Source organism: Pyxicephalus adspersus, chromosome 5, assembly GCF_032062135.1.
Source record: "Pyxicephalus adspersus chromosome 5, UCB_Pads_2.0, whole genome shotgun sequence".
NCBI lineage: Eukaryota > Metazoa > Chordata > Amphibia > Anura > Pyxicephalidae > Pyxicephalus > Pyxicephalus adspersus.
In genome coordinates this window covers 40302564-40321577 of record NC_092862.1, presented here as the reverse complement: position 1 = coordinate 40321577, position 19014 = coordinate 40302564, and the positions used below count along the sequence as shown (strand labels likewise).

Genomic DNA, 19014 nt, shown 5'->3' with positions numbered 1-19014 from the left:
TTTATTTTGAGCCCTTCTGGTGTCATTAATGTTCATTTTAAACTTCAATGACCTAATTTACCAAGTAGTATCAGTAATTTTTGCCATAACTATTGAAATAAGTAGCAGTGTCAGCCAATGGGGGCTTATTTATAACAATCTCATGGCTGAAAATGACTGTAGTTATGGGAAAATAACAAATGCTTAAGAATTCTGCGAATTTAGCTTAGATAACTTTCCAGCTGTATTTTAAAAAATAATTTGTATTTTAGAAGAGCTATCTTCAGTTCTGTGTGCTAACATAGTATGTACACAGATTTTTAATACACAGAGAGATGTTGTAAGTTTAGCTTAAATTTATTTAGGGCAAGGCAATACGTTCTTTGGCCACTCCTAATTCGCACAGTGGGCCTGGTTTATTAAAGCTCTCCAAGGCTGGAGAGGATACACTTTCATCAGTGAAGCTGGGTGATCCAGCATACCTGTAATGGATTTCTTCAAAGTCATTTGCTATTTGTTAGCAAATGTTTATGATTCCTTGACCAGATTAATTCCAGGTTTGCTGAATCACCCAGTTTCACAGATGAAAGTGTAACCTCTCCAGCCTTGGAGAGCTTTATTAAATCTGGCCCTGTAACTGAATCAAACCTGTCTTTGACCACAACTTAATTATTCATCAGTTTTGGAGGTAAAATCTGTCACCATGCAAATCTGTTGTCCTTTGTTGCCCAGGAACTGATAAGTAGGAGGCAACCCTGATATGCATCTGGTTTGCTTGATCAATCTCTGGTGGTGTGTTTTTTTTTGCCTTAAAGTTAATTCCTGATAATAAATATACTGGACATAAGACATAAGGTGCGTACACACTTCCAATTTTTATCGTTCCAATCGAACGACGAACGATCGATTGGGCAAAAAATCGTTCATAAAAAAGTAACCAACGACGCCGACGAACGAGGAAACTCGTTGGAAACGAACGACCGGACCGGCGGATCGGATTGGACGATGATCGTTGAACATCGTTCGTGTGTACGGTCGTTCATTGATCGTCCATGTTCAGAGCATGCGTAATGAACGAACGTTCGTTCACTTTCCTGTCGTGCACATAGTTCCTCTATCGTTCAAACGATCGTATCTATTGTGTGTACAATATCTACGAACGATCGTGTCGTTATCTCTATGTGCAGGATCGGTGCTATACGATCGTTCGTAGATATCGTGCAGGATCGTTCGTCGTTCGTTTTCCAACGATAATAATTGGAAGTGTGTACGTAGCTATACTGGGATGCAGATCAGGCTGCCTCTGAATTCCTGGCCAGCAAACTGAGACAGATTTGCAAGGTCTGTGATGCAATTTAATTCTACATCAACTGATAATTAAAACATGATCAGGTTTGATTCAATCACGTAGCAACTTTAGAGTGGCCAAAGAAGGCTTTATTAAATGTCTTAAATGATAACAAGAAAACTCAAGAGTATTCTTCTACAGATGTTTTTTTTCTTTGTGGCACAGCCGGACAGCTTTGTAGGATACATTTGCTGAGCTATTTCACTTGTGTTTTTTGCCATAAAACAGTTATTTTCAGCCATGGTATTGCTATTATCTATGCAACAGATTTACAACAACCAATGCATCTGAATTTCTGAGCAGCTGTGACAGATTTGATCCACAAGATCCACAACAAATTCATTACTAAAAACTAGCCTGAAATGAGAATCAATCTAAACTAAAGAATCCTGAAAAAAAGATCAGCCTTAGTTTGGCTTAACAAGTTTAACAAAAAATGTATGACTTGAGCTGTAACTCTAATAAATCTGTTGATGCCTTGCTCTGCAACAAAATTGATAAATGTCCCCCACTTGATGTCTTTTGAAAAAGACAGTAAGTAGGATGTTGTAGTCATGTTTTATATGTATGTTTTGGTAGGTTAAACACTAATTAAAACCTGTTTGGTCATATTTATAAAGAAAATTGAAATCCTATGCTGCATTTGCAAAATGCAAGTTTTCTGATTACCGAGTTCGGGTCCTGTGCAACTGTTTTTCCTAACGTTTGTTAATGTAAACATGTGTCTAGATCATGGATGTTAAACTATTTGCAAGTTTTATAAGTCTTCCCTGACTTCTCTAGTTGCTTGTACACTGAAATAAGTAATTCCTAGAGATGTTATTGATGCATTATCGTGGGAGTGGTAACAGCCGGTAAGTGCTAGGCCTTTTCAGGCATTTGCGGTTGAAATCTATTGTGGCGGCAGGGGCTAAAATGGACCAAAACATAACGTACCATTCGTTCCAATGTTAGCCATTTTGTGCATGTGTTTTAAGTAGTAGTCAACCTGGATAAAACATTGTCCCCCACCTCCTAGATTGTAAGCTCTTCGGGGCAGAGTCTGCCCCTCCACCTGTGTCACTGTCTGTCATTTGCAACCCCTATTTAATGTACAACAATGCGTAATATGTTGGCATTATGTAAATTCTGTTTATTAGTAATAATAATAGTACAACAAAGTTGCATAGTTGCAAAAACTACAAATGTAAAATAAGCATAGGACTCAGTCAAGCTTCAATTGGTTTATACCCGCTTAAAAGCACCTGCTGTGTATTTACGTAAAAAGGCTGTGAAGCTGCCAAGTGTTGTAATTGGAAACGAGCTAAGGACTTGTTCTCTTTATAGCCCTATATAATATAAATATAAATACTGGCTAATAATATATATACTGGCAATGCACAACAGTGTATTGCTATGTGTTTCACTAGTGTGCTGGTAGGGTGTATTATGGGCCCATTAAGGCTCCATAAACCAAAAAGTTTGTAGAATGGCTAGCTGACAGCGGCTTGGTCTCCTTTATCCTTGCTATCCCTAGTGGCACACACTTTTTCACTGAAATAATGAGATTATTTTCTGCTAGGGATAGTAAAAAAGAGGCAGAGCCGCCATTAGCTATCCATCATTTAGGAATACTGTTTAAATGCAGCTCTAAAATGCCTATACCAATATGGGGCTTGTTAAAATGAGTATTTATTGCTTTTCTAGAATTCGTAGTTACTTTGGTGTGCCCAATTCAGTTGAAGTACGGTAATAAACTGTGTATCAAGCATTTTACAATCCATTTGTAATTGGCCTCTTACTCCATTGGCCTCTTACTCTGTATGTGAACCTTCTTTACACAAATCTCTTAGGGTAATAGAATTGTTATTGTTAAGGAATCTTTCTGTTAACATGCTGAGATCTCTAGAGAGGATCTAGAAATGGCCACACTATTGCAGGTTAATGTCTCAGAGTTTCTCAGTATGGTAATGATTAGCATGACAGAAATCACTTATTAACCTTCCAAAGGAAGTTTCTTTACTGCTGGGCAATTTCCACCACACAGTAGCAAGATTATTTGTTTTCAACAATATGATGTTGTATGCAAAAATAAAATAATTCTTAAAATTGTTATATCAACATGTCAAAGTCACTCTTTCTCAGCAGCACCTAATGTATTAGTATGAACAGTAGGTTGTTAATATATTCAATAAAAGAATAAAGAATGTTGCACCTATATAGCTGGTTGGTCTGGTGCCCCCTATTGCACAGTTGGTATTACACAGAGTGGCCTATTATACAGTTGATTTGTAACGAACGGGGCCCTTCTTCACAAACCAACTTGTATTGGTGATTAGTAGAAGCGTCCTCTTACCCAGGTGGTCAGTATAAAGAATCTTCTTATAATTGTGGTCGGTGGGAAGAATGGCTTTTACGTTAATGGTCAGTGTTCAGCCAACTGAAGGAACTCCCTTACATTAGCAGTGAACAGGAAAAATGGTTTTCCTACAAAACAGCTAAAAAGATGTACATTTGTTGGTGGACTCTACATGTAATGTATGAGCCTTATGCCTATACCAGACAAACTAAAGTGTTTGCATATTATTATGTATAGTGCTGTACATTAAATAGGGGCACATTTTGAACAAGCAGTAAACACACTTTAAAAACGAGCCTTCCACAATACTGTATCTACAATTGTGTCAAAACATTTGATTTTAAATGTTTACAACATAGTTATTGAAATCTTACCTTTCCCCATTTTTGCTCTAATGTAAACAACCAGCAGTGTAATAAACGGACTAAAACTAGGCCCCAGAGGTGGTCGCCAACCTTTCAGACCTCAAGGACCACTAATCCATGCACGGGCAGCCGTGTGTCACTCAAAAGAGAAGAAACTTCCCCCAGAGTGATGTCATGACGCCAGAACCCGCCAACTCTCCTATCGCAGGCTCAGACCTGCTTGCTAAACATCCTGGAGAGACAGTAGTGCTGGGCTGTGGACGCAGCAAAAAATGTGTTCGCAGCCCTGTGCTACTCTCCCCCCAGGATGTTTAGCAAGCAGGTCTGAGCCTGCGATGGGAGAGTGGGCGGGTTGTGTCCATACTGGGGACATGATCAGCGGGGTCAGGAGAAGGACTGGGGGTGCACAGGCCAGAGCCGCGGACCACCGGTTGGCAATCGCGGCTCTGGAGTGTTTGTTGTGATCTTTGAGGATCTTTATATTTACCTTTACATTACATGCATCTACAGATGTCACTACTTGTTTTGCTTATTTGCTTCTGGTTAACAATATACAAATACAGTGGTACCTTGGTATAAGTCCTTAATTCGTTCCAGATCCTTGGACTTATACCAAACAGGACTTATACTAAACAAATTTTCCCCATAAGAAATAAAAGGAAAATGATTAATCCATTCCCATGAAAAAACTCCTATTGTTTTTGGCATATTATACATTGATGGGGCTGTATGAAATAATTTAAACACTGCCTAATACTAAAATACATAAATACAAAAGCAATTAGATGAAATAAAATAAAATGTAACTTCACTTTACCTTGCTGAGAAGAGTGGAGTGCCTACTAGGATGGTGCTGAGAAGGGAGGAGGAGGAGATGTTATGTAATTCACAGAAAGTTATAGCGCGGGTTGTTCACTGAATGCTAGCAACTGGCGTACTGTGGGCCGTCGTGGCTTTGTCTCAAGAGAGGTAAATAAGGGTAGTGCGTGGTGTTATGACTCATTTTGACCCATACAAGTTCTATAACAAAGGTTGTATACCAAGCTATTTCAAGTGGGTTTTGCATACCAATAGACTTGTATGGAACCAGCCCTGTTTGTGCAACGCAATTATTAAAGTCATTGTTTTGAGAATTAATTAGTAAGAGTCCTTACTGTTATTTCACAGTGAGACTTTAAGAAAGTTTGTGCTTAGAGATAGCCAGGTGGTTTTCATTCTATCTTAGCTTCGAAACAGAGATAAAGATTTACTAAAAATCAAACAAACCAACCATAAAAAATGGTTAAACTAGACTACCGAATATTAATATTTTTGATAAGAGGTCACCAATATTAGCTTTCATTCCTCCACTTTTTGATATTAGATTTCTTTATTTTCATATAGATTGATATATATTGACATGTATGCATTTAATAAACTGAGATGTCATTCTTGGCCATTACAGAGAATATGCATATTATGTTCCTACTGGTCTAAACCTCTACCATAAACACAGAATCAATGGAAGCAAATACATAAAAATATAAATCCCAGGCCACCAACTGTTTATCTTCCCTTGAAACAGAAAACAATTGAAAACTGAAAAAATGGTTTTCAACCAAGTTCAGCCATTACAACTTAGTTCAACTGACCAAGGCACCCTACCAGTTATAGTTTAGTTCTGATTTTAAAATGAAATTTCTCCTTAATCTGTGCTTTATATTTTTTTTATATTTCTTACCTTCAAAAAAGCTTGTCTTACAAATGATTTGAAATATGATCTCTTTGTTTCTCTGGACATGTAAGAAATATGACATTTACTTCATAATTTACAGCTTGTAAAATTACGGTATGACTGGATGTAAATCATCTTTGGTATACTTTTAAATTTAGCAGACCTAAGTTTTGTGAATTTAGTATACTGGAAGATTCTAAAAGCAAACAGATTTTTATACTTAAATCCCATGCTGAGGACATTGTATGCATGGCCAAGCAGCTGTTTCTATTAATCCAAAGCAATTTAATGCATCAGTCTTTAATTAGGTCCTGTCGTTTAGATCAAGTACAGGGGTTCTTGTAAAGATTCATGCAATGCCAGGCATACCCCATAAAGTAGTGTGTTAATGATTAGGAAAAGAAATATAAAGAAGTAGATGTGCTAAGCCTTCGGCATTTATTCTTCATATTTTTTTTCAAATATACAGTTTTTTGAGTTTGTGTGTTCTTGTTTGAAAATCAAGCCATAACAATCCTGTCATATTCTCTAGAACAGTGGTCCCCAACTTTTGGAGCTCGCAGACCACTAATTTCACGGACTCCGGACCGCGCATGAGTGGGGAACTGTGTGTCACTCAAAGGGGAATAAACGTCCCTTCAGAGGGATGTCATGATTAGTGTTGGTGTTCGAATTTGGGTTGTCCTTATATTGGACCCCAATATGGCTGTTTGAATTGAGATAGACCTGACCCCAAAAACACAGTATTCATCGGTAAAAATTCAGGAAAAAAAATGTGTTTAAAAAAAAAAAATGAGAATAATGTTAAAGTAATTTATTGAATGTTTGTGTTTTTTTAACTAACTTTTTTTTTTTTTTCTCCACAATGACATTACAGGTTTGCCCACAATGACATTAGGATTCCCCAGGCTGTGCAACCGTGGGAATCCTGTCATTGTGGGATCTCCGGGCACTATAGGTGATGAATGGGGACTTGTCACCTGTAGTGCCCTGTGTTCTTGGATAGAGAAACTCTATCCAAGAACACATAGTACAGTGCTGCAATAGCAATCGCTGTTGCTGCGCTGTGCTATTAATATGTGTTCTTGGATAGAGTTTCTGTATCCAAGAACTCAGAGCATTACAGGTGATGAATGGGTCCCCAATCAGATTGCTCTTGCAACCCTTAAAAGACCCCCCAAAAAACCTGAATTCTTACACCATTGACTTCAATAGTGTTCGAATTCAGCATTTTATCACCCGGGGAATTTCTCACTATTCGATCGAATAGCTGTTGAATCGAAAAAGGAGAAGTGAGTCATGATGCCAGAGCGTCATGACATGACGTATGGGCAGATTGATCAGAACCCACTTTGATACTGCGATGAGTATGGCAGACACGGTCCGTGGCTCTGGACAGTGCGCACCCCCAAACGAGGTCCTTTTTTCAACCCCACTAGGGGGTGCATGGGCAGTTGGGGACCCCTGCTCTAGAACATCCCCTATTTGAGTCTACTAATTTTTGAGTATACTAATTTTTAACATTTTCATTACTTTTTTGTGTCTTGTACTCCTTGTTATGCGCAATGTTTCATTCCATTATTTATTTTAGTGTTTTATCACTTATTTAGTGTTTTAGCCATTTTTGTCACAGTTTTATTTAGCAGCAGTTTATGAAGATTTGGCATGTCACAGTTATATCTTTATGTGGTCTGGTCTTGTAAATGGTAAACTTTGAACTATTTAAATGTACATCATACTATATGTTGGTAATATAATTTGAATATGTTTTAAGCTGTGCTTTTTGACGAGACAGCAGCGATATTTTCTGTTTAATTCAACTTGTGTAACCCTGGCTAAGTGAATATAATGTTTTCTTACACATAGTTGGGGCAGAACACCAAGCTTTGTGGATTTAATTACTGAGATATTTGCATATATGTTACTGCTGGATGAACTATTTTATTTAGTCTGTGGAATGATGTAACTGTACAACTGCTGCAACAAGTATAAAAAAACACCATACACACTTTAGGGTAGTTGAAGAGGCTTTTTGAGAGAACAAAATATACAAAGACACTTTTAGTACAATTTGAACATGGCATAATATACAACATCAAATGAGTTTTTCAGTAAAAACTGTTTATTTAAAGTTATTGACAGCTATTAAGGAAGAAACATTTTTACATATATGCCATAATATGTAATTGATAATGAAAATTACGCTGGACTATATTTCTTTTGAAACATTTTAATGATAGATTTTGTAAGGTACAATATGGTGTGCTTACTTTGGTATATATTATATAAAAATATATATAATAATAATATATATTATTTTATTATTAAACAGTTTTTATACAGAACCAAAATATTATGCAGAGCTGTACATTAAATGGGGGTTGCAAATGACAGACAGACAATGACACAGAAGGAGGAGAGCACAGTGCTCCGAAGAGCTTAAAATCTAAGATGTGTGTGTGTAATATATATATTTTAGAGGCTGTATAAACTTCTTCTGGTCAAATCTTATTAGCGTTACTTTATGAGTAGATAGCAATTTTTCTTTTTTTTGTATATTTTAACTTCAAGTCCTACCTTTAATTTTCCAGATTTATGAATATTTAAATTTGTCCTATTACATCTCTAAAGCCAAAGATTGGCTTTGTTCATCTATTTTTATTTCCCACAATTTATATCAAATCTTCACAGGTGTGTATTTCCTGTGTGGTACTTCCATAATTTTCAATAAATGCAATTCCAGTGCTGACCACAGAGAAATGTGGCCAGGTGCATAACAATGCAGTCTCATACACTGAATGCATTTTTCCCTCATATATACCTTTTTAAAGAAATAAAAAAACATTAAAGAACGTATCAAAAGGGATTCTAAATTTCTTGCTTGTGTGCAACATACATAGATTTTTTAGTCTGTAGTTCACATGTGGTGGTAACTTGGACTGTGCCGTAGATATGAGGAAGCTTTGCTCTAAAGCTGCGTACACACCTGCAATTTTTCTCGTTGGAAAGGATCTTTCACGATCCTTTCCAACGAGAAAAGACTGCACGATGCATGAACGATGCTGTACATACAGCACCGTTCATGCTCTATGGAGAGGGGAGGGGGAGAGCGACGGAGCGGCACCCTGCTGCGCGCTCTCCCCTTCCCTTTCATTAGGATCGGTCGTCGTCCATCGTCCATGGATCCGCCAGGACGGACGATGGACGACGACCGACTGTACACACGGCAGATTTTCGCCCGATAATTGGCCGATACCGATTATCGGGCGAGAAAAATTTGCCGTGTGTACGCAGCTTAAGTGAGTTGCACTTCTGCTCTGCAATGGCTGAACACAGTAGTCTGTATCAAAATCCCAAGTGGTCACTGAACTTGGTTTGTTGACATGCTGGCTGTAGCCAAGGAACGTTTTGAAATACGGTAGCTGTGACACCAGAAGAATGTCATTGAGAATTTTTTTTCCTATTGGATATTGGAAAAAAAGTTTGTTTTTTTATTTTGTTTAAACATGTATGTGTTTTCCCATCCTTACAACTTTGTCCAGGAACCACTCCAGCCTGTTATTAAAAAAAAAAAAAAAAGAAGGATCAGGTTTTATTGTATGGACACCTTAAAGGTGCGTACACACTTCCAATTTTTATCGTTCAAAACGAACGACGAACGAACGATCGATTGGGCAAAAATCGTTCGTTAAAAAAGTAACCAACGACGCCGACGAACGAGGAAAGTCGTTGGAAACGAACGACCGGACCGGCGGATCGGATTGGACGACGATCGTTGAACATCGTTCGTGTGTATGATCGTTCGTTGATCGTCCATGTTCTGACCATGCGTAATGAACGAACGTTCGTTCACTTTCCTGTCGTGCACATAGTTCCTCTATCACTCAAACGATCGTATCTATTGTGTGTACAATATCTACGAACGATCGTGTCGTTATCTCTATGTGCAGGATCGGTGCTATACGATCGTTCGTAGATATCGTGCAGGATCGTTCGTTTTCCAACGATAATATTTGGAAGTGTGTACGTAGCTTTAGCCACAGATACTCTGTAAATACTGACCACTTGTTGTAACTGTGCTGAAAGCAGCTGATTGAGATAAAACTCAGTGAGCAGTGTAATGTAATGAATACACTTCAGTGGACAGGGTGGGGTAAACAGAATTGTCATATGAATAGGTGCTTTTATATATTTTACAGCTTTGCTCTACTTTTCTCTGCTCTACATTATGCAATGGGTAATTTGTGTTGAAGTGGTTAGTGAATTATAAAACAATGATCACTAAATTATATTTTCTTAATAGGACTTCATGGGAACATACAATGCTGTAATTAAAGAGCAATTACCTGCTTCTCTGTTTCAGTTTACCCTGGGGATTACATTTCTGTAAACTAGAGATTTGAGTAGCTGACCTAATCTTTAACTATGTGCTCCTAATTTACACCCAGAGGGGACTTCTAAATCTAATTACCCCCTGGTGGTAAATAATTTGATTCCCTATTTCCCGTGTTCACAGTTTACATTAAATCCTAAGATAAATGTATGCTTTAAGAAAATTTGCATTCATTTTGAATTTTTAGTAAGTTACTGTATTTAGATTTCCCATTCGTAATATTTAAATGTAAGGTAATGTAGTAATGATTAGAATGAAATAGTGAAATGAGTTTGTGCTTTTTGAGCAATTACCAGGCTAAAAGAAATGTAAAATTATTTTTACCAAAAGTTTTACAAGAAGAAATTAGTAACACTTTTTCGTGTTTGTTTTCATTAGTGTTGGATGGGTTATGTTCTGTAATGTTTTATTTTTTTCAGTGAGTTTGGTCAGAGCTTATTTATGGCAGACAAAATACTTAAAGCTTTGTCTAAAGGTAATGACTCACTTTGGTATTGTTTTATTTTGTAAAATGGTATTAGTAACAGAATGTACAGAATAATAGTGGTAATGTGCTCACTAGTTTTATCACATTTATTAACATGTTTTAGAAGTGATAAACTGATTTGGATCAAATTGTTCCAGGGATTTAAAAGATAAACTTTAGACATTTTAATTGAAAGCTATATTTGTTTTGCCTATGCAATTTTCCTTCTTTACAGCTATCATCTTCCTAAAAAAAAAAAAAAAAATCTTATATAAATCTTCCTAGCTAACTTTTAGCCTGCAGCCTAACCATTTTGAACACAGTAGGCTTCCTATAATGCAGGCCACATATGGACAGGTATAAAGTATAAGTATGCCTCCTCTCTCCTCACTTAACATGGAAATTAAGTCCTTCCTTGTCCCAATCCATCCCTCAACACACCTTACCACCTAACGGCTATACAGTGTGATGATCCTCATTAACATGAACACAGCTCTGCTGGCTGTTATTTTAAGGCAATGGAAAGCAATAATGTTTACTTGGTTAAGAGAGCGCCCCACTGATTTACATTAACCTGTTGGTTCAGGCAAGCAGGGGTGGTGTGGTGCAAAGTTTGATTGGGATTCTTGATGCAGTGCCAGCCTGTTATCTCAGGTAAATTATTAAAATCAGGGAGATATTGCTCACTTACTTGGTCATTTGTTTGGAGTTTCTGATGTGGTTTTGCTGTTCTCTTTTCTGATTGAGTACCAATATATATGGGGTAATAGTGTGTTCTATTTCTTTTTGTTGAAACATAACAATGTCTGTATGGACATTTTAACTAATATTTTTGTTGTTATTGTTATTTTTGTACATGTAATAAAAGCTGTTTACACCTTGATCCAAGGGAACCATTTTCCCTTATCCATTAGAATTTGTTTTTTTTTTTTTATAATAAAGTGTTTTCACACATCTAGGTTTCATATATCTACGAAAGGAATGTTTCATGAAAAAGTAAAGTATTCTGCTTTTTTTGCAAGCAACAACTTGTAAAGTGACAAACCTATCCCATATGTTGCTTCATTGTGTCTGTTTGTGTAAGCTGGCATTTTGATAAAGCTCACATTGTCAATTTTGACGTACACATGGAGGTAACTGAATGGAAATATTTGTGGGGAGTACAAGGCTGAGAGTTAGTCATCTTATGACATGTAGCCTTGGTGTCTGTGCACATAAACCAAAGTCTGATTTATTTCACATGACATCTAGAGAAGGTTACAGCGTTTTTCAGAGTCTGACATGGATATGAACAAGTAATTTATGCAGAATAATATTTAGATAAAACTGTGAATGACAAATAGTATCTGCTTATATGATAAGCAATATTCATTATTATCAATAACCAATAATCCTAAATATTAAGCTGTTTTCTAATGAATAAAATATTTACTTATGTTTTTAATGCCCAAATCTTTGCCTAACTAAATTGTTGAAAAATAAATAAAATAAAACACTTGACATCCTTTTCTGGAAACCCACTCAAGGACACTACAGCTTAGTTACTCCTTAGCCTTCTAAACACTGTACACTATGCTCAAATTTCTGTCTTTTCTGGTTGCAAAGTTGTTCAGCTAGGGACAGCTAGGCCCCTTGAGTTGCACAAGTGGTTAGCAACGTAAAGCTCACTGCGTACCTTACAATCTGGCTGCACCAACTATGTTGGAAGTTCATTGGATAGTTTGGGTAGGTCCTCATATTACATACCGTAGTTTTATATTTCAATATCTTTATTAAGTTTTTCATTTTCAAACAAAAAAAACAGTACATATAATTTCTTTATATAGCTAAAAAGCAATTATTTCTACTCATCATTTGACAGAATATTGACTTCATACAAATAATCTCATAATGTCTAGTGGATATATCATGACATTCATTTTCTGTTACACTATCCATTTTCAATGCATTTATTAAACTCCAAGAAAAAAAAACAGGAAAATGAATCTATTGAGTGGGGGAATCTTTCCCACATAGAGCAAATCTGTGATTTACTGTAGTTTTAGTAAATTTTAAAGAAGGTTTTGCAAGGATTCTAAAATGTATAGTGAAGTTAAAAAGTTTTGTATGTCGCTCATAACAAGTTTCATACTTGTTCAACGTAATGCTTCAAGTTTCATACTTGTATGCATAATGCATTTTGGCTTGTCTTTTTTTTCTCATTGCATGCTATGTATGGTGAAATTGATAGATTCTCTTTTCTCTCTCAGATACCTTGTACACTGCCTCCACCCAGCTTCTGTTATGTTCTTGCCTTACGATATGATATGGGAAGTGACAGCATTAAACCAGGAGATACTGTGTCAGATATTTACCTGCCTCCTGTCATTCACAGTCTTCATGAAATTTTGCAGGTAACTATCCATGTGGCCGTTTCATAACAAAGTATCAAATATAGAGTATTTTGCATATAGTAAAGTAAATATTATTTTAAACCTCAGTCAGGTTGTGTGATAAGTACATTATTACTAATTCAGTGATGGTCAACTCTCATAATATAGAGGGCCTCAAGTGTGAACCTGACATTAACAAAGAGCTGCACATAGGTACATCTGTAAAACCTGTCTGGGGCTATAGACATGTAACAGAGACAGATAAAAAGTACATAAATGCTGCAAAAGATGGTCAAAGGCCACAGGCATTATAAATAAGATGGTCAGAGATCATGCTGTAAGATTTGGAGACTGGAGACATGTTTCTGGAGACAGTCACTGGCTGAAACACACGTGCTAGAGATCACTGCTATTTACAAATTTATCCTTTCACATTTGTGCTTTCTACAGCCCCTTTATTACTTATGACTTGTGCCATGTCTGACATATCTTTCAGCAAGTTCCTTTATACAAAATGTAAAAGGGAAAATAAACAGAAAAGGAATGAACAGCACAGAAAACGTAAGGTAGTAAGAAAGCAACTAATATGGAAATGTTGCTAACTTTTTTGCATTTTGTGATTTATGTGGTAAAGTTTCAGCTTGCAAGTCTTCCTAGCTAACTTTTATTTCTCTGTGGTGTTTCCTTGTAGGTGGTTAATCTCAGTCAACGGTGCAGCTTTTGGGCAACAGTGATATATGTACGGCCTGAGGTAAAGTTTAATATTTGTGCTCCAGAGAGTTGATGGTTTAGATTTAAGTGTCGACCATTGCTGAGTGTTTCTACGAATGTGCTATGAGTGACACTGCAGCTCGTCACAAGTTAGCCTTGGGAAATCTATTACATTTACTATTAATTATCTGCACCTTGATTTAATTAACTCCAGCGAATGCAAACTTACGGTTACATCGATCATTTTAGAAAGAACTTGACTGTACAAATAGGTATATTTTATTATGTTGAAATGGTTACCTGAGGATTGTTTTGAATATGAATTGAAATGTTTTATGCTGTTAAGATTTAAAATGTTTGCATTAAAAAAAATTCTTTGACCTAAAAAACAGGCTTTAAAAAAAAACAACAAAAAAAAAAAACAGGTAGATGAATAGGCATAGTAATTATCACTTCCACCTTGCAATGGGAGAGAAAGGTATCTGCGGTCACTTAGCTGAGACCCTGAAAGTGTGTGTTCACTGGCCATCGTTTTGCATAAAGCAAGGGAAGCCCTTTTTGTTCACGATAGGAACAGAACTTCGCTAAGATAATACAGCTCCTACTTTTTTTTTTTTTTTTAAACTTGTGCCTCAATACTTGTTAAATACAGTGTTACTGTAGTAATAAGTGGAGCTCTTAGTGACGCTGGACCATCAGACAGACCTATGAAAACAATACCAACTAGACACTGGTAATCTGGACAAACAGAGTGAATCTCTCTTATTGACATACGGACAGATATGAAAACTTAAGTGTGTTCCTAACCTTTTACCATTCACCTGCATGTAGTGATAGATACCTGCCCTTGTTCTACAGCACCTGCCGATAACATCAGATTTACAGTTGTCATGTAAGCATAAAACTTGGACTTGATCATTAACTTCTTGTACATATTTATCATTTATCAAAAAAAAGGTTTCATGATATTAGGAGAGAGTAATATTAGGCCAAATTTTATTAAAAAAAAAGGCTTTTTAACTGGTTACTAAGCAAATGTAAACTGCCCATCAGTCATGCTGTCCAATGGTCAATTAATCTGAACACTTAGCCACCAGAAGTAGTTTTATCTTTTTCTTATCTTGCTGATGTGGTACAAGCTGCTATGGCTGCTACTGTTCTTGGAGTGTCTGGAAAGAAGACGCTGACATCTGATGTCCACATAGCAGTGGTCATCTCTTATCTCTTAGTTGGTCAGTCAGCACCTACATCAGTCTTCCTGTCTGTGTAGCTGGAGCCAAGAGGCACACAGGCTGAAACTTGCTGATTAGTACTAGCCAAGATCATCCTGGTATGTGGCAACATTGCCTGTTACTGATGAAAGACTATTAGCATCCACTTGTTACCAACTGATACAGCCAAGTGCTACAAGGAACGGAAAAGGTGCATCTAAGCATTACTATCAACATAAACAGAGGCGCTTTATGGTCCATTCAGATGAATATTGGTCCTTATGTGAATCTTGGTTAAAAAACTGAATACGTTATGGGACATATTTATGGAACAGTGATTGTAACATTTGTGTTCTAGGTGCATGTGTTTTAAATGACAGTAAATGTTTGCTTGAAGTAACATTTTATGCTTTATAAATATGCCTTTATATGTTTTGAGGGAATATGGAACACCTTTTGCACCTCATAATTTTCTATAGTCTTAAAGGGAAAAGAACAACACTTGGAAAACAGTGTTTGTTTATGGCTAGCATGCCTCCTGCCACACCCACAATATAATATGTACTGTAAAAAAGGGAACTTTTATGACCGGAAATTGTTAATGAGACACTAGATGCTAAAAAAATTACCTTTTAAGTGGAATTCAGAGGGATGCCATTCATGAAAACCCTATATTGCCTATTTGATGTCATATCAACCACCACTCTGCCAAGATTTTGCAGATCTATTATGCAGAACACAAAAGTAACTACCCTGCACCCAACTTCTCCGTTTATTCTAAATTGTGGACCTCTTTAAAGTGGCAAAGTCTTAAATGTTAATATTATGAAGATTATATCTATTGTTTGGTACAAGAGAAATGTGTCTAGCTGTCTACCTCTATAAATGAAAACATATCTAGCAGAGCTTTTGGAAAAGAAAAAAATGCACTTATCTCCTTTGCTTACTTACAAAAATGGCATCTCCTGCAATTGCTGTACAGTTAAACTTTTATCTGGTATTTCTAGTTTGTAAAGATGACGAGATGCAAAGAACTGGATGGCATTGTTTGATCATAGCTAGGACTGAGCAGGAGTCAAAATAAAAATGCTAAATAGCTGCATGCACAGACTGAACTGATTTTATTTCTCTTCTCCCAATGGTGCAGCACAACACATGGTTCCCATATTTCACCAGCACTTCTAAACATGCATTTCACTAGAAACATATTCTCACTGCAAATAAAAGGTTTTTATAACCTAATTTTACAGCAATGTTGACTGCTTTTATTTATCTGGAAACTGGCGAGCTAGTTGGTTGTGAAAAAATATACACACATATGTAAGCATTGCAATGCATTAAAAGATGATTTCCCTTTGAACTGACTTACATGGAAGAGCACAGGTCAATGCAACAAAGTGTAACATGCAGGACAAGCAAAATACTTGACAATCTGGTGTGACCTATAAAGCCAATAGTTTGGAGGTACAGCCGAATTTAACTGTCTTTGGCCTTTACACCTGCTAGCTTTGTATAGCTTATGAAATGTTGTGCTCATCTCTGCATTGATGATGGATAAAGGAAATAGTAGTATATACTCTGTAAATATGTTTTAATAATATTCTTTCATAAACATGCTTAAAAACATTTACATCTCTATTTAGGAACCAGTTTTTAGAATCTATAGCCCAATTCGGTTGATACTAACGCCAGATTTTTTCAAGAAGACAAAATTGGGTTTGCAAGGACTATAGCGACTTGTGACTTTGGGGAATCATGTACTTTCCACAAACGTGACCATTTTGGGATTGTGGGTTTTATAAGTTGAAATTTTCATGCTAGAGAATCCACATTCATTCAATGACTGAACCAGGAAAAGAATCACAGCTGCTAGTTAAATGTCTTCAGTCAACGATTTTAGCTTGAAATGGTCTATGGGGTGTTAAAAATAAAAGTGGGAGCGATCTGTAGAAAGTCTTTTCAGCTACAATGGAAAATGAAGAGCTTTAGGCTATTTTCTTCTCACTAATTTTTCAACACACCTCATCAGGTTTATACAGCCCATATATTTATATATACATTTGTAAGTTACAAGATTGCATTTCTCTATAGGGGTTTGGTCAGATCAGCTACAACTGAAAATACATGAAGAATGGAGTGCAGGTTAACACATTACCATGCAGTTTCAGAGCTCAAAAACGTAATGCAAAAGGTTAAGACCACTTACCAACAATTGTTTCTGTCAACACTATAACAAGAAAACAATTCATAATATGTCACTTTGATCCACTTTGTTTCTCAACAAGGGGCTGGTTAACAATGTGGGCTGCATAAAAGGGATCTTTGTTGAATCTTTATCTAAACATCACAGCATTTATATAGATGAAGGTATATATATATATATATATATATATATATATATATACACACACACACACACACACACACACGGTACATCTGCATAGCCTATTCACCAACACACTTAATAATAATAGTCTGTCAGATCTAAGGGCTGTCATCTCATCAACACTGTAGAGGAAAGTAAAGCACTGATCTCTGCATGGGGGATGATGCTTGAAGTCCATTTTGACCTCCACTAAAGTCTTTAGGGATCACAGCTTGAGACTGCCTGCTTTATGTGCAATTGTATCTCTACAATATTATCTTACAAAACACATACAAAAAAGTCAGCACAGTAAAAATGATTATCCAGGCAGCCATTTTTTTCTGACTGAAGGAAAAAGTAAAAACTCCAGAATGATCAGGTCCCCTGAATTTGTGTTATTGGGAGATGAAAGCTTACAACGTTTTCATCTTTCAGGGATACAGTTACAGTAATGGCAGACACTGCTGTGATTACTGTCCTCTTGTCTCTGCATGGCTGTCTGCCTAGTCGGCCTGGTTGGTGCCTTTTTTTGTTGTTGTTTAAAAAAAGAAAAAAAACAGATTGGGCTGTTTTTTGTTTTTTTTTTAAATGACTGTAATTTATCAATATGAAATGTCAACTGTAGGCATGGAGACACTGTTGTGTCACTTAACAGGAAAAATAGCTGTGCAATTACATTGCCTTCATTATGTGTACATAAAAGAGCCATTGTATAGGTTTTTGACACATTGGACCTGATTTATTAAAGCTCCCCAAGGCTGGAGGGGATACACTTTTATCTGTGAACCTGGGCGATCCCAAAAATTTGGACTGGATCTGGTGCAGAAATGAAAACATTTGATAACAAAAAGCAAATGACTTTAGGAGATTCATTCCAGGTTTGCAGGATCACCCAAGGTGACTTATGTAAGTGTATCCTCCCCAGCTTTAATAAATCAGGCTCATTGTGTCTCTTCAAAACAGGAAAATGGGACACATTCTGTGCCTGGATACAGCAGAAAGTTCAGGTTTAGCTAAAACGTGCTTGTGTCTAAGGCTTTTGTGCACTACATTTTTGTCTGTGCTGACAACAAATGTTAATCCATGTCAAGTGGACCTTGAGTTTATGAAATCTCTCTTACAAGGTTTCTAGTTTGGATTGCTATTACTTTGCTTTGTGTAACACAAGCTACTATAATTTTGAGCCCCATGGAAACTACATGGAACACTGTGACCTGCAATAGAAAAAGTTTAAATTGAGGGACATTGACAAGTTAAAATTATTAGCAAATAACAGGGCCAAGCTAGCATGTGTATTTTTGCTATTTATAAAGTACCTACATATATCAATTTATAACTACCTCTGCAAACACGTTAGAACCTGACTGTACAATTTACTATTTTGCTGGTCCTGTCTGATTAGACAAAACTCGATTGAGTTGGTAAGTTTAACATTGCTTTGGTAATGATACAAATATTGTCCAGCCAAATTGCAATATGTATAGTTATATTATTGTCTTAACTACACTCACACATACAGCTTGTTAATCTTTTTAAATTAAATATAAAGAAATATGTATGAAATATGAAGAAAATACAGGATGTGCCACTGAACCAATAGTTTTCAAAATACTAGCTGCCTGAAGTTTATGATGCCACTGCAATATGCAGTTTAAGAAAGATTTTTGATATTATTAAACAGTATTTATATAGCACCCACATATTACACAGCGCTGTTGAAGTATAAAATGTTCCTATCTAAAAAGTTTTTAA

General features: G+C 36.4%; 1 protein-coding gene across 3 annotated transcripts in view; it reads left to right on the top strand.

Moving 5' to 3' along the window:
- Nucleotides 1–19014, top strand: part of SPIDR (scaffold protein involved in DNA repair) — a 207892-nt gene that overhangs the window by 178820 nt on the left and 10058 nt on the right. For all 3 annotated transcript variants that reach the window (XM_072411239.1, XM_072411241.1, XM_072411238.1), the window contains 2 exons: nt 12853–12996; nt 13667–13726. In XM_072411239.1, coding sequence (XP_072267340.1) covers nt 12853–12996; nt 13667–13726 — 204 coding nt within the window. The remainder of the gene's footprint in view (nt 1–12852; nt 12997–13666; nt 13727–19014) is intronic.